This window comes from Parus major, chromosome 1A (assembly GCF_001522545.3).
Source record: "Parus major isolate Abel chromosome 1A, Parus_major1.1, whole genome shotgun sequence".
Classification (NCBI taxonomy): domain Eukaryota; kingdom Metazoa; phylum Chordata; class Aves; order Passeriformes; family Paridae; genus Parus; species Parus major.
The window spans coordinates 68,237,608-68,252,187 of NC_031773.1; the positions used below are offsets into that span (position 1 = coordinate 68,237,608).

Below are 14,580 nucleotides of genomic sequence, written 5' to 3' on the forward strand. Positions count from 1 at the left end.
GCCCTGTCTCCTCTGGTGGTGAGGCTGCTCTACACGGGCTCTCAAGGCCATCAGCCTCTCCCTTCAGTTTGCCTAATCCAAGGATTAGGGGTAGGTCATGCTGGTACCCCTCCAACACATCTCCTTGTATCAGAGAGGGGCAATTCCCCTTTGACCTCGCACTGGAGGAGAAAGACACTTTCTCTTTTGGCCTGTCTTGAGTGTTTCACCCCAGTGAGTGCCTCAGCCAGCAGTTCTGGTGAATCTGGTGTCAGGCACCAGCCACGTGCTGCTTGCTCTGCTGGGAAACAGGAGCAGGTCCCACATTTTCCCCTGGGTGTAAAACCCCACGGGGACACGGTGTGTGCTGGTGTCACTGGCACTGCTGCCAGCCTGCCCCTGTGCTCCTGCAGGCTGGGCCTTTCTCATTTCTCACGATCCCTTTGGATTTCCCACAGCCTGTGCACTGACTTTTATTTTTTTTTTGTTTAGTTTTTTTAAAAAACATTTTATTTTGGCTTTGCCGCTACTGTTCAAGCGAGGAGTATTTTAAAATAGTCTTTCCTCTGGCCTGTTTTTTCTCACAGCATCTGCTTTGTCCCTAAGCATTTTCCCCTGGGGTTGTAACCAGCTCTGACGTTCCTCAGCCTTCACATGTGTGAAGGCAACATCCATCTGAAGGCTGCTGCAGCAGCAGGCTCACCTGGCCTTGGCAGAGGACTCGCTGCCTAGCTCAAGGGCACAGCAAATGCCATGATTCCCAGTTTATTAAGCCCCTAAAATACTGTGCCAAGCCTGTGGAGCTGGTGCCTTCTGGTAGCAGCGCTGTGGGAATGTGACCTCCTGTCACGGGGGGAGATAACGCTGTCACCCTGCCACTTTGACCTGCTGTGGAGCAGAGTGCATGGAAACCTCCCCTCTGTCCCCACCCAGGCTGCAAAAACTGCAGTTTGAGTCTAAACACCACCGAAAGAGCAACATTTAGGAGGAAGAAACAGTGCAGATCACCCCTGCTGTTAACTACTCACCACTGTGTAAACCAAGAGAGAACAGACCCTTTGGATTTCCTGTCACTGGGCAGTGCAAGCAGCAGCTGCTTGCCTGTCTGCTTCTGATAAACCCCAAGGCCCAGCAGCAGCAGCCTGGGTGGGTGTTTGTGGGGTTAAAAGTCGGGATGCAGATGTGTACCTGTGTGTGCTCCCGTTTCTGAGCCTGGGAGAGCAGGCTGGTGCTCAGCTCTGTCCCTGTCCCTGTGCAGGGCCTTGGTGTGACCCCTGCTCACACAGAGAGCCCAGCACCATGTGCAGCAGTTCAGGATTGCACCCAGCTGTCTGTCTGTCTGTCTGTCTGTCTGTCTGTCTGTGGTGTGTCTGTCAGCAGGTAGCTTCCTCCAGCCCGTAGCCAAGGCTGACACTCGCTGCCTGTGGAGTAACGGGGTGAAAAAGATGAGGGAAAGCTGAGTGCTCCCTACACCTCATCCTTGTTTGGTTATTTGGACTCTGGGCTTCAGTGAACTGGAGGGAGTTTCTCTGAGGTGAAGGAGGGAATGTGGCCTCCAAGGAATCAAAAATCATGGCACTGAATACTCTCAGCTCTACAATCCCAGAGGGATAACTGTAAGGTCAAATACCTCTTCCAGTCCTGGAGAAGCCAGGCTCTAATACAATCTAAAACAGAGCTGAGGTTGTGTGGAGAGCAATCCTGATGTGTTTGTGATTAAAAAAAACCAGCATTTTTTTATTCTACCTGCTGTACTTCTTGTTGGCTTGGCTCTTTAGGTGGCAGCAAGCTGGGACATGGGTCTAGACAGAGGTTTTAGTATTCTTTTGTCCTTCCTTGCTGAGAGGAGGCAGCTACTGTAGGCAGATATTTATCTCTGCCCTCCCAGCATCCTGGAGCAGGCAAAGTCTAAGCAGCAGATAAAATAGAACAAATCCCTCCCTGACGCAAATCTGAAACTTACTGGCATCAAACCACTTAGCCAAAATCTGAGTGATGCCTCAGAAGATTACAGTCACTTTAAAACTAGGTGGCCATAGATGAGCTGATGCTTGAGTAGCCCTGCTTGCTTCCTCCTGGCTTTCATCCAGCTTTTTGAAGGCGTATCCTTGCTGGAGCAGGGAGGTTCTGCAGAGTGGCAATCCAGAAACTGGAGTTAGTGGTGGTGTGGGAACTGCCTTGCACAACAAGGCAGCAGTGTTTTGTGCACCATTTACTCTTTTTTTTTTTTGTGCAAAATAAGAGCTCAAATGTTCTTAATGAATCACCTCATTGAAGAGGAGTTTCAGAGTCCCAGCCCTTCCTTTTCTGGAGGCTTGGACATGAAGTCACCCCACAAACTCATTCAGTGTCACATCCATAGTGGCCCAGGGACATGATTTGTGGCTAACCAGAAATCTTACCAGGTCCAGTTCTCTCTTGGTGGTTCATTAGAAGGCAGAAGGACAGTTAACTCGACCAAAGGAAAGCTCAGGATGCACAAGAGATACACATGTGCAGCATATTCACAGCTCATGTGAACACCAGACTCACACCAATACACGACATGGCAGCTTCATGCACAAATAACTAGGCTGGGCTTGGAGAGAGAACTTGTGATCACGGAGAAGAGAAAAAAGGAGTGTGTTAGAAAGAGTGTCACAGAAGCTGGGAGGGTGGTCTGTATTTTTGGTCTTACCATAGAGGAAGAGCATTGGGTATGTTCAGCTGGCTTTAAAGAAAGGCAGACAGAAATAAGCTGTAATAAGTCTCCAATCAAGAGCCCTAGTAAACTAGGTCTTGGCTAACACAGGAGCAACAAAATGGCAGAAGAGGGCAAAAGGGAATTTGAAAGAAATGCACAAGAGGCTGGGCTTATTCCCTAGGATGCCCAGGGTCAAGGCTGGCCGTGGCAGAGGAAGGTACAGCTGCCACTGAATTTGATGTAAGCCCTCTCCACATGTGAGTGCCACCCTGAGTGCTGGACACCCTGGCAGTGGAGGCACTGTGCTGGTAAAATGTTTCTTTTACCAATACAGGTAAAAGTCCAATACAGGGGCTGATTTAGCTCTCCCACTCAGATCCAGGCCATGTCTGCACAGGGACCAGCCAGCTTCTAGTGCATCCATCTGGTTTGGTAAACCCATAATATCCCAGTGCTAAAGCAACACTTTATAAATCCCCATTTCCTTACAGTTCTGGGTGAGGGAACGGGTTGGGAGACTCTAACAGGCTCTTGGCAGCCCTACAACACCCAGCACCAGCTGTGGGATGTGGGTTAGTGCAGCTAATTAGCTCTCTCTACCTTCACCCACCTCTCAGCAAAGCCCATGGCACCCAGTGGATTTGTTCTTGGAGGCAAGGCAGGGCTGAGCTGAGCCCTGGTCACGCCTGGAAGAGTCAAATTGCTGCAGACACTCTGCCTGATATTCCTTGATTAACCTCTGGGGCCACTTCCAATACTGAGAGCAATTCTAAAAAACACCCAAGGCTGCAAGTATCCTTAGGTGTAAGAAGCAGAATTGTAAATTAAATAAAACTGTCTTTATTAGGAGTCCTTCAGTTCAATAGTAATGTAATCCTTCAGGCTTAACCTCTACCCCATGCCAAACCTGTCTGCTACTTTAGCAAAGTGGGAACTGATGTATTTCTTCTTCTGTCAGTGTCAGAATTCCCCTCTAGTGCCATGGTGGAATCCTGCAGCATGCTCCTGCTCTCCAAGGATGCTGCAGCAATCAAACTGGCATTGTATTACCTGAAGAAAAACTGTAGTTTGGATTGCACAGCCTAATTTTGGTGATACAGGCAAATGAGAGCAATTAAAAACCCAAGGTACACTGAGCCACTTAATAATTTGGGTTAACTCATTGGTTTGGTAGTGTCAGCTTTCATTGCTTTTGTCCTCCTATTTCACATGTTTGCTCTTGTGTTTTCAGATCACATACAGGCAAAAGTTGGCTTGAATACCAAATAAAGGAGCAGTGCCCATAGAGACATTTCTTACAGGTCAGGCATAGATTTTGATTTTGTGTTGCTAGGCAAACATCTTTCCAGCAAAACCTTTCTCTGTCCCATCCCCCTTCCTCTTTCTCATTCTGAAAATCACCTTTTCTAACAGTAGAAGGATCCTTATTCTGCTGCTTGCTGCATTGCTGGCAGAAGGTACAGAGGCCCTTCAAAATGACTGAAGGAAGCCTAAAAGTGTTCAGGATTCTCCATCCTTCCTGGCTGAATAACTGAAGGAAGCCTAAAAATGTTCAGGATTCTCCATCCTTCCTGGCTGACAGTGTTGGTGAATCTGTGACTGACAGGCTGAAGAAACCTTTTGAGCTGCTGTGGGATATTGTGCCTTCATTGTCATTTCTTCTCTTATTCCCTCAGCTAACTGGGCTGTGTTTTAAGATGTGGTCAAAAACATACCAAATAATCTCACTGCCTGTGGTTGAGGCTCGAAAACAGCACAGGAAAGGTTCTGCTAATGCTGGCAGGTGGGATTTGTACAAACAGGTTCCTGCTGTGCTTGTGCACACTGTGTGAGCTCATGAGGGGAAATCAACCCCCAGCTTGGGGCTGCTGAAATACATTTTCTGATATCCACAAAGGTTTCAGAAAGGAGGCAAATCCTACCACCTGTGCCAAAGGACCCCATGCACCTGAGCCCAGGTGTCTGAGAGCGTGTTAATAGAATTTTCAAGTGTGGCCACACTGAACTCTAAAGCTGAGAGAGCTTCAAGATTCAAGGTTCCAAGAATCTTCAGCCTTGCCAGTGGGTTGGGAATGCCAATTTTAGGATGAGGACAGGCAACTGGCAGTGGTCACATCAGTTCCCAGAGGTGGAGGCATGGTGACAAGTACCTGGAATTAAAGCCAGTGTCTATTTGCCCATCTGAAGTGGATGGGATTTCATTTCTACAAATCTCAGAGCTAGGTGAAAAAACAAACCCTCATCTGTTTAATGTCTCTGAAAGAGCTTTTGGAGAAGCTACACCACTGAGCAGAAAGCACTCTTGGCTGTAATGTTTAATTTCCAGCTGTCTCTGCTCCTGCCTGGGGTTTAACCTGCAAAGGAACTTCAAGACTTTCATCCTGCCCTTCCCTTTTGGGGCCTGAGTAGCAGGAGCATGCTGAATGGGAAAGTCAGAGATGATGTTCTGAGCAGTTTCCCTGGTACAGAAGAGGGATCTCAAGTATAAATCACAAGTCCAAGGCCATATTTAGAGTGATGTAGAAGGTAACCTTGCAGGCTGAGTGGGAAAAGAAATATCTGAGGCAGGATGCTCTGGTGTAAATAGGCTTGGGGGGGATGAGTGCATGCCAAAGACTCTTTGGGTATTTTTTTCCTTCCTTATTTCAATGTCAGTGTATTTAAAAAGACAACAGAGATGCTAAGGAGCAGAAGAGGTCAAGAAAGAGAAGAGAAGGTTCTAGAAGCCCAAGTAAAAACTCAGTAGGATAAAGACTGAGTGATCCCTGCAACATGTCTGAAAACCTCCTCAGAATATTGTTGCCTGCATACATCACATTAATGTTCAGTGTGTACCAGATAAATTGTGTACCTTTTTAAACAGATAAATTGCTGCAGCTGCTGCAAACCTGTGGGCATCCTTAGAGCCCCACAGGCACAAAAGAGGAAGGCAAAGCTTACCATGAAGTCAGGATCCCAGGTAAGGAAGTTTCTGGGAAAGAAGCCAAGTTTATTTAATGGAAGTACCTAAAATCTCAGAGATCACAGCACTGGATAAGGTAATTATGTTCCTGATAATCATGTTCTGGGTGGGTGGGAGGTTTACTGAGAACTACCTGTGAAAAACACAACCTCTCCAGGCCCCGTTGAACCTCCATAAAGTCTCACAAATCAAACTTGGTGTCTGATGCTGCCACCAAGTCAAGGAAAAAGTTTCTGATGGGTTGTGCTTTGGGAGCTAGGAGAGGATAAAATTTGCACTTCAGGAGAACCGGTCTCAACCTTTCAGGAGCAACATGTAACAGAGTCAACAGAGTAGGATGTTTGTGCTGTGATGCAATCCATTCTGAAATTCTGAGAAGGGATGATGTGGCTTTTCAGCCCTGTCAAGACAGCAGCAAAAATATGAGCAAAAAGGCTCTGTATAGTCACAGTAGTATCAAAGTTCCCTGAAATACCCATGGCTTAGAATATTTTGTGGATAAAGATTTGGAAGAAAACAAGAAAGTGTGTTAACAGGCAGATTGAAATGAAAAGTTGCAGTAGGAAATTCCTGAGAAGAGCTATGAATCCAGTGTTCATCCTTGTGGAACACTGGAGATGGAGGGCAATGTTGGGAGGTCTGAGCTGCTCTTGGCTGGTTTGCACAAGTGTAATGGCTCTCCAGAGGAGCAGCAGCTGGAGAAGCCTGGAAAGGAGCTTCACCAGGTCTGTACAGTGTGTGTTTAATCCACACAACCACAGAGGCTCCTCCACTGCTGCCCAGGGATCAGTGTCTGCTCAGCAGCTGTTGAAGGCTGACTGCACTGAGATGACAGGACAGGACAGGCAGCGTTCCCACTTGCCAGCACTGCTGATGGCAGCAATTCTTTTACACCACAGGACACACTGAAGATGAGTTCAGCTCCCTTGGAGGGGATCCAGCCTTTGCTAGGAAGTCCAAACTGATCCTCTCCCTGATGTTTGAGGAGCAAAACTTCCTTGCTGATAGCTTTTTACTTTCTGGCAACACTTTTGTTTGTAGGGATGAATCTCTTTTTGCAAGAGATAATTCAGCTTGTGGAGAGCATTTAGCAGCAGTGTTGTAATTGCTTTGCTAGAGTTGTCTCAGTCAGTACAGAGGTACAACTGCAGCCTTCTAGTTATGCCCTAGGTTAGGAGAGGTGAAGGAAATGTGTGTTGGAGATGCTGGCACCACAGTATGACAGAGTAGCTTCATATTTCTCAGGAGAATGAGTGGTCAGATGCTTATGTTGCCTTTTCTGACAAACCTGTGATGGCTTTTCTCCTCTGAGGAAACTGTGGCTTGTGGATGAAGCTTCTGGGAGCCCACTAAGAGCAGCTGGTTGCTGGTGATGGATGTCTGCTATGGTATTTCCTTGACTGTTGAATTTGGAGTATGAAAAGCTCCCCCTGAAGATGCTGTGTCTGTTGGAAACTTGATGGTTGATTTATCTGCCTTGTCCTGTGAGGAAGGGGTTGATACACCTTCACTTCTTGCTTTTTTCTCCTCACTGCAGCAAGGGTGCCTCTGAGAATCCTCTCTGTGTAGTTCCTTTGCATTTGTAGGATGTCAGCCCTTTCCAGAGCAAGGTCTTTGCACACAGAGGTCTCCTCCAAGCCTCCTACTTCAGCCATGCTCTGACTTTGGGCACAAGGTGAAGGGTGGAAAGAGACATTCTGAGGAAACAAGCTCATCAAAACCATGGGCAAGATGTGGAGGGGAATTAAAAGCACAAAGATGGCAATGGCAAACCACTCTGCTCTTCTGGAGATGTTTCCTTCCCTTGTGGTTACACAGAGATGGGATCTGCAAGGTTGTGAGTTTCAAGGAGAACAAGGATTTACCAAAGTAAGGGGAAAAAAAGAGGTTTAGAAGTTATCTGTGCCATGGGGACATGGTAAAAGAAGACACTTGACATCCTCTTGTATTAACTAGACAAAATTATTTTCTTTTTTTTTTTGTTTCCCTGGAAAAGTATTTTCTGTTAGGAGAATGCTGATGCTGAAAGTCAAATGTTCTGTAGAAACATGCCAATTTTGAAACAGGCATTTCAGAAATGCGAGGTTGAAATCTCACATTTTGTCCTCACACATTTTAATTTGGTTTACATTGCCTTTATAAATCATATATAACTAAGAGGAAAAAAAAATCAATGCCAGATTAAACTGCTTTTACTCTACTGAGGCATATGTTTTGAATCTTGATTATTTCAATAGAAATGATCTTTTACTGAAAGTTTTTCAACTTTAAATTTTTCCATCTATTTTAAAACAGAAAAAAAAAAATGTCACAAGGGGCTTTTGGAAACAAAAAAATTGAGCCTCCCTATAACTCTAATTTAAAAATAAAGGAGGTTTTTTTTTGGTGATTTAATGCCTATTAGAAAAGGACACCATCTTACAGGAAAACTGGGAATTGAGGTGTGTGATGCTGCCTTTATTGGGGCAAATGGTGAGCACCTTGTTGATCTCCCTGGAAAAAGCTCTGAGTGTTCCAGTGCATTTACCTTGCTGACACTCAGACTGCTCTGCAGGGGAGCCTGAACCCTCCTGCAGCCAGGAGTTAAAATTTCATTTGTTGCAAGGAGGGGAATTAGGAAAAATGCGACATCTGCAATGAGGTTTCTCATCAGAAATCACATTTCTGCCTGCTCTAACTCATGGGGGCCAGTAGGCACCAAGTGTCAGCTCATCCAAATTCAATATATAAGCATTTATACTTCACTGATTCCACATGATCTCAGACCTCAGGGGGACCATTTCCATATCCCCATGCAACAAAAGCCTGTTTTGAACACAGTTAATAAGGGCAAGGTAACTTTTAAGCAAATGAGTCCTGCAGCTATCAGTTTTTTCCCCTTCATTTCCTATGTATTCTAAGATTTTGAAATTCTGGAGCTTGCTTTTCTAATTAGCTTCTAATATGCAAATCATACCACTTTGAATAGCTTATTAATTAATTTCATATATATATATATATATATATATATATATCCATGAAATTGTCAGACAGTAGTCTCATGGTTCCAAGTGCTTAAGGTAAATATAAGGAAAGTCAATTGCTTTAATTTGGTTATGCAGATTATCCTAGATTGACAATTAGAGGACAAGTAATGAAAGGGCTGCCTTTTTACACAGCTAAAAGCTCCATTTTTCCCCATGACTTTCAGAAAAGCAGAACAATTGGTAAAGTATATCTATGCAAATTATTCTTAATTTTCAGGATGTTTTAATAATCCTCCTCATTAGCTCTGGGAAATCAAGTCTTATGGTAATCAAGCCTGGGGGGCTCCTGAGAAAGAAGCAGATACTAACCACTATCAGAGATGTAGTGCTCATCTTCAGGTGCAGCTGAAGGCTCAGAGAGGCAGGTGCAGCTGGCCTGTGTTTCATCATTTGTGTTCTGTGGGACAGGCAGCCAAAAAAAGCCCCAAACTTCTGGATGAGAAGGTGCTGAAGATGAACTGAGCCATGAAAATAGATGTTGGAATGATGTGTGCAGGACCTTTTGTTTTAGAGGTAGAGTGACTGGGAGGATCTCCTGTTTGAGTGAGAGAGGATTTGATGATTTGAACACCTCTGCCAGGAGCCATGTGTGGTGAACCCTTTTTTCATTAAACTTGCCTTTTCATTTGGCCAATTCTTGATTCACAGGGCAATGGCTCCCAAAGGAGATGATCAGTCTGTCCCAGCCTGGAGCAGCCTGAGGGGGACGAGCCTGGGGACAGAACAAACCACTAAAAAAGATGGAGAGAGAGCAAGAGTGGGAATTTAAGTTCCCATAATCTCTCCAGTTTTCCTCAGTTTTATTGCCATCATGCCAACAGTGTCCTCATTGCTGTTCCCAAGCAGTCCAATGTGCTTCACTGCATTTCCTAAGGCAATGTTAACACAGCTTTTAAACATCAAACTCAGCAGTGTGTTTTTCACTGTGCTGGAAAGGGCAGTCTTCTTTTCCTCCACCTCTTTAGAAAGATTTATGTTCTAAATTACATTGATCATTATTCTCTTTTTTTAATTTTTTTTTCTCCCATTGTGTGGGAGGGAAGAGGCAGAGAAATCTGTGGGACAGGTTTCCCAAAAGGAGGAGCACAGCCTGTATCTGTTCTTGACTCATTCCAAATAACAGTTATTTTCACATCCAGGTTCTCCCATCCCAAAAACACAAATAAATCCATCATCTTGACTTCTATCTGTATTGGTGTTGGAGGGCTGCAAGCTGGGAGATGTTCTTGGACACACTTGGCCTGCTCAGGTTCCTGTGTGCTAAGGCCACGACACCGATTTTGATGTCAAAATAAAATAGAAGAAAGCGACTGCTCAAAACGTTCACGCCAGTCCTCATGACTTTAAAGCCACGCTGTTGTGCACTGTGTAAGAGCTGATTCTTCCCATTTCTTGTAGCATCCTACAGCCTACCTTGGAAATGAGAATGGCAACAGAGCTCATCTCTGAGATGAACTTCCTGAGCCATGGACAGGCAGGAGTTTTGTGACCTTGCAATGCTCCATTGGTACTGAGAGGGTGATTGGCATCTACAGGCTTCTTCTTCCCCATGGACTGGTGATTTGAGGGATTAAGCAAAATCCCAGAGGCATGTCCTGCTGTGCTTTTCCTCTCTGCACTCGATGTTTGAGCACTTCTGCAGATATTTGTTAATTCTGAATTAGGTGCTGGGATTTCATGGTGTGGGAAAAGGAGAAGGGAGAAGGAAAAACAAAGAAAAGAGTGAAACTATTGGTGTTTCTGGGGTTTCTCTGGTCAGCCTGAGGCTGAAAGGAGGAGGGAGACCTTTGGACTTTGTAGGGTTCCAGGAGCACATGAATCCAGAAGGAAACTTCAGTAGCATCTTTGTTGTAGCACACAAGTCCTGGATAAGCGATGTGGAATTACACTGGTGCTGTTAAGGCTGCGGTCTGCAGCAAAGTCCCCACTCCTCAGCATAAACCTGGGAACTATTGGAGCCAGGTGGAGCCTGGACCAGGAGCAGCTTTTCCTGGGAAGGGAGGCAGGAAGGCTACCAGCTGAAAGATTCCACATGCAGCGTTGCCAGGACCCATCCTTAAGGCTCTGGGACAGTGGGAAGATGGATGAGCCATCCTGTGCTTTGATGAAGGGCCTTAAAGAAACTGCAGACGACACTGGAAGCAGGAGAAAACCCAATCCACTTTCATTCCAAAGCAATAGGACTGTGGATTGCAGGAGGCTCTGGATGACTGTAGGTGAACTATCAACCCCTGTCAGTTTTGTATAATTAATCTTTGCTCAAGGGAGGATACCCAGAGATACCAGCAGCCCAAACAGAGAGATTGTTATGGACTGTTTTCATCTGAGATTTGTAGCAGCTAGTATTTAATTCCCAGTCTGTGTCTTTTCATTGCCTTTTAAATTAGAAAGTTATTTAATGTTGATGCAGAACATTTCCTAAGAAAAAAAATATGAGCCTACAGACTCATATTGGATTTCTGTATGATATTATAAATCCCTACATGTCATTCTGGGATTTGAAATGCCAATCACAGGCATTATCAGAAAACATTAGAAGAGGTCATACAGAGACTGGGGATAGATCTTACAAAGCTACTGAGCAACATCTTCTTGTTCTACACATCTTTCCAAGGATAAATGATTATTGATTTGATGAATTCTTTGGTAAAATGAACAAGGGTAGGGACTGTTTAGATGATATGTAATGCCCACTGTGTGTGATTTACTGTGTTCAGGTATGGTCAAACAGTTGAGTCTCAAATTCCCTGTTTCTAAACCTCAATTTGTTTTTGATGTTTTTCTATTAACAAGTGTTTCTTTACAGCTGAGGCAGCTTTGCTTTCATGTCTGTTCATCTTGTGTGAAGATGTCAGCTTGGTCTGCAGCAGGGGATGGGTCCCATTTAGCAGATTCCCAGGAAGAGCTGTGAAGCAGAAGTTTGGTTGGCATGTTGTGCCAGACAGTCTTCACAAAGAATGTAAGAGCACAACCATTTTAAAACCAGATGTCTATTAAGAAGTAACATAAAAAACCCCACCCCTCTTGTGTTTGCCTGGCTGGTGCATGAGAATGTAGAGGAAGCAAGGCAAGAGCTAAATGAGGGTGCTATATTGAGTGTATTAGAAAGGTTAAAATGAATTTATTTGTGTTTACCTTTGATTACAAATCTGGGTGAGCAGCAAAGCCCTCCACAGCTGGGTCTGGATTTGATGGAAGTCTGTACATTTGGGTTGGCAGACTGGTACCATCACCAAGCTGAAAGGCTGCCCAGTGCCTGGCACAAAAACCCTCACCAAGGGGAGCAGCTCTTCCCCTGGACTGGTGGGATCTTGGCTGAAGACAAAGAGGAAAATCTACTGCTACAGAAGATAGGAACTTCTTACTGCCTTGCTGAAAATGTCTGCTGCCCAGGATTTCAGCAACACTGGGAGAAAATCACTGGGGAGAAGAAGATGGGGGAGAGGAGCAAGTTAAAGAGGAAAACAAGTAAAATGCCTGTGTGTGTGTGTGCATGTGTCTTCCCTTCTTCCATCACCTCCACTGCTTTCATTGAACTGGTAGAGCAGCCTGGGACCAGTTAGGAATTCTCTAAATACCTACAAGAGTCCAAGATGGTGCAGGCAGTGAGGTCTTGTAGCACTGATGCTAAAAGCTCTTGTGATTCTCATGAGGAACAGGAGCTTTTGCAGCAAAACTGAGTGAGTGAAACACTGGGGTTTGTGCCCTCTCTGTTACTGCGGTCTGTGGGTGGGGAACAGCGACCCTGGAAAATTCCTTGGGTGCTCTCAGCAAGGTAGGTCTGAGAAACAAGAGAAATAAACTCCAGAAACGTCTTTCACTGCTTCAAGGAATTGCCTCAAATGATGGAACCAGCTGGATCTGAGCTCACCCGAGCATCTTTTTCACCATCTAAGGGTGCTTAGAGATCATTAATTAACATTAATATACTCAGGGATGATCTAAGGAATCAAGAGTCAGAGATTTTTCTGTGCATTCATATAAAGATACAATCTCTATTAGAGTTCAGGGAAAGTTAAGAGAAACTTTTGCTAGGCAAAAGGAATGATTTATCCTGGCTAGCAAGCCAATGGAAAAATATAATCAGCCTGGGGTAGCTCTTTTAAATTTGAGTGTTTTAACTAGCTTTGTGGAAAACCACACTGGAATTAAAAGGAAGATGAAATATAACTGTAATATATCACAGATGTTGATGCCAGAGTATTGTAGTGGCTTTTTTCTTTAAAGTGCTGTGATAGAAAAATGACAAGTAAAATTAAATACTGGTCAGAAAATCTGGATGAAGGTTTTTTAACAAGCTCTTTGTACTGAAATGTTGATGTCATACACTTATTTTTAGTATTGAACCAACACAGGACAAGGTCTGTGGTTCTTTGTGTTCCTACTATTAGCTTTTACTCTTATTGTAACAATAATTTACAGTCAAATAAGAAAACAGGACTTCTGCTCGAAAGACCTTAAAACCCAGCAAGATTTTGGGTATATGCAAGCCTGAACTAATTAAAAGCACAATTCACTCCTCAGGACAGTCAGTGAGATGCTGTGGTCCACCATTTTAAACATTTTCACTCAGAAGGACTCCAGACAGGATTATTCATCAGGTCTTACAGTCATAGCACTCTCTTAACTTTCTTTTTGCTGCTTTCACATTTAGCCTCTAAGAATTTGTTCCCCTGGGTTCTTTATCTTCTGTTTCTCCTATTTTAATTAACGAGAACGTGTGTGGTTAAATTTTTCCTGTAAGGAAAATTTATTTTTATGCTACTCTTAAGTCTTCCCTGCATTAAAATACATTCTGATTTTTCCGTGGGGCCTGGATTAATGTCAGAAGCCAAGTAAAACAATTTTGTGGAAATCACAATATTGAGGTACTTCCTTAAAATTGGGTAGTATGAAGAGTCTTTCAAAGTGGAAACTACATGTCTGCTTCTTATGGTGCTAGTGTGGCTAGCAACAGCTCAAATACTCAGATAAACTGAGGAAGGAGTCATTTGCATTTACTACCCCCTTTTTTGGACAGAAAATACATACTTTTTTCTGATTGTCCATATTTCATACAGAAAAAGTTGTGCAGTTACCAAAATCACCTCTTTTAAAGTCAAAATCACATTATGAACTCTGGAAATGCACTCCAAATATCAACATTTTAAAGACAAGAGATTGAAAAAAATAAAGAGGCCCCATCACCATGACAAATATATACATAAATAAAACCAAAAAGAACCCTGTTCAAACATGGTTGTGGTTGGATACTTCTTTCTCACCAACACAGGGTGAAAAACACGCACTAGAATTGTTGATTAAGCATGGGAGGTGATCAAATTCAAATTGATCTAAGCCTAATCTGTAGAAGAGTCCAGGGCAGCTCTCCTGATGTTCTTCAAAGGCAAAATAAAGCACTTTCCACTCCTACTGCTCACAACCATGCTTCAACGTGGCTTCCTGCAGCTGGGGCCACCGTGGTGTGTTACCTGAATTATTCCAGTGATAAAAACACCACCAGATATATATTTATATATAAAAAAATATATAAAAAAAATAAAAAAACCCCACCAAACTAAATCCACCCTCCTCGTCCCCACCCTCCCCACCAATTTTACCAGTAGCTTTCCCAAAAAGAGAACAGGTCATATATATACAGACATATAGACGCACACAGGGAGAGCTCGGGACTGCGGACAACTCTGGGATGGCAGCAGTAAGGGTGTGACAACACGAGATGTCAAAAGAAGCCACTGTGCTTCTCCAGCCCTTTGCTACATCATTTGGAGGCCTCTGCTACCCAGGTGGCGTTTGAGAGGGAGGGAAGGGAGAGGGAGGGGAGGTGTTTTCTGCCTCTTGCAGGAGGTTTGGGTGAACGAGCTCGCCGGCCGTAGGAACCGCAAAGATTTGCGTCCGGTGGCCAAAATCTGAGCAGCAAAGGGCGTGGA

At 44.2% G+C, this 14,580-nt stretch overlaps 1 protein-coding gene across 14 annotated transcripts in view; it reads right to left on the bottom strand.

Annotated features, from left to right (window-relative positions):
* Positions 1-14,580, bottom strand: part of CACNA1C (calcium voltage-gated channel subunit alpha1 C) — a 435,290-nt gene that overhangs the window by 29,955 nt on the left and 390,755 nt on the right. For 11 of the 14 annotated variants that reach the window (XM_033514757.1, XM_033514748.1, XM_033514752.1 and 8 more), the window contains one exon: positions 2,657-2,689. The exons of the other annotated variants lie outside the window; for them this stretch is intronic. In XM_033514757.1, the coding sequence (XP_033370648.1) occupies positions 2,657-2,689 (33 nt within the window). The remainder of the gene's footprint in view (positions 1-2,656; positions 2,690-14,580) is intronic. 14 annotated transcript variants of the gene reach the window in all.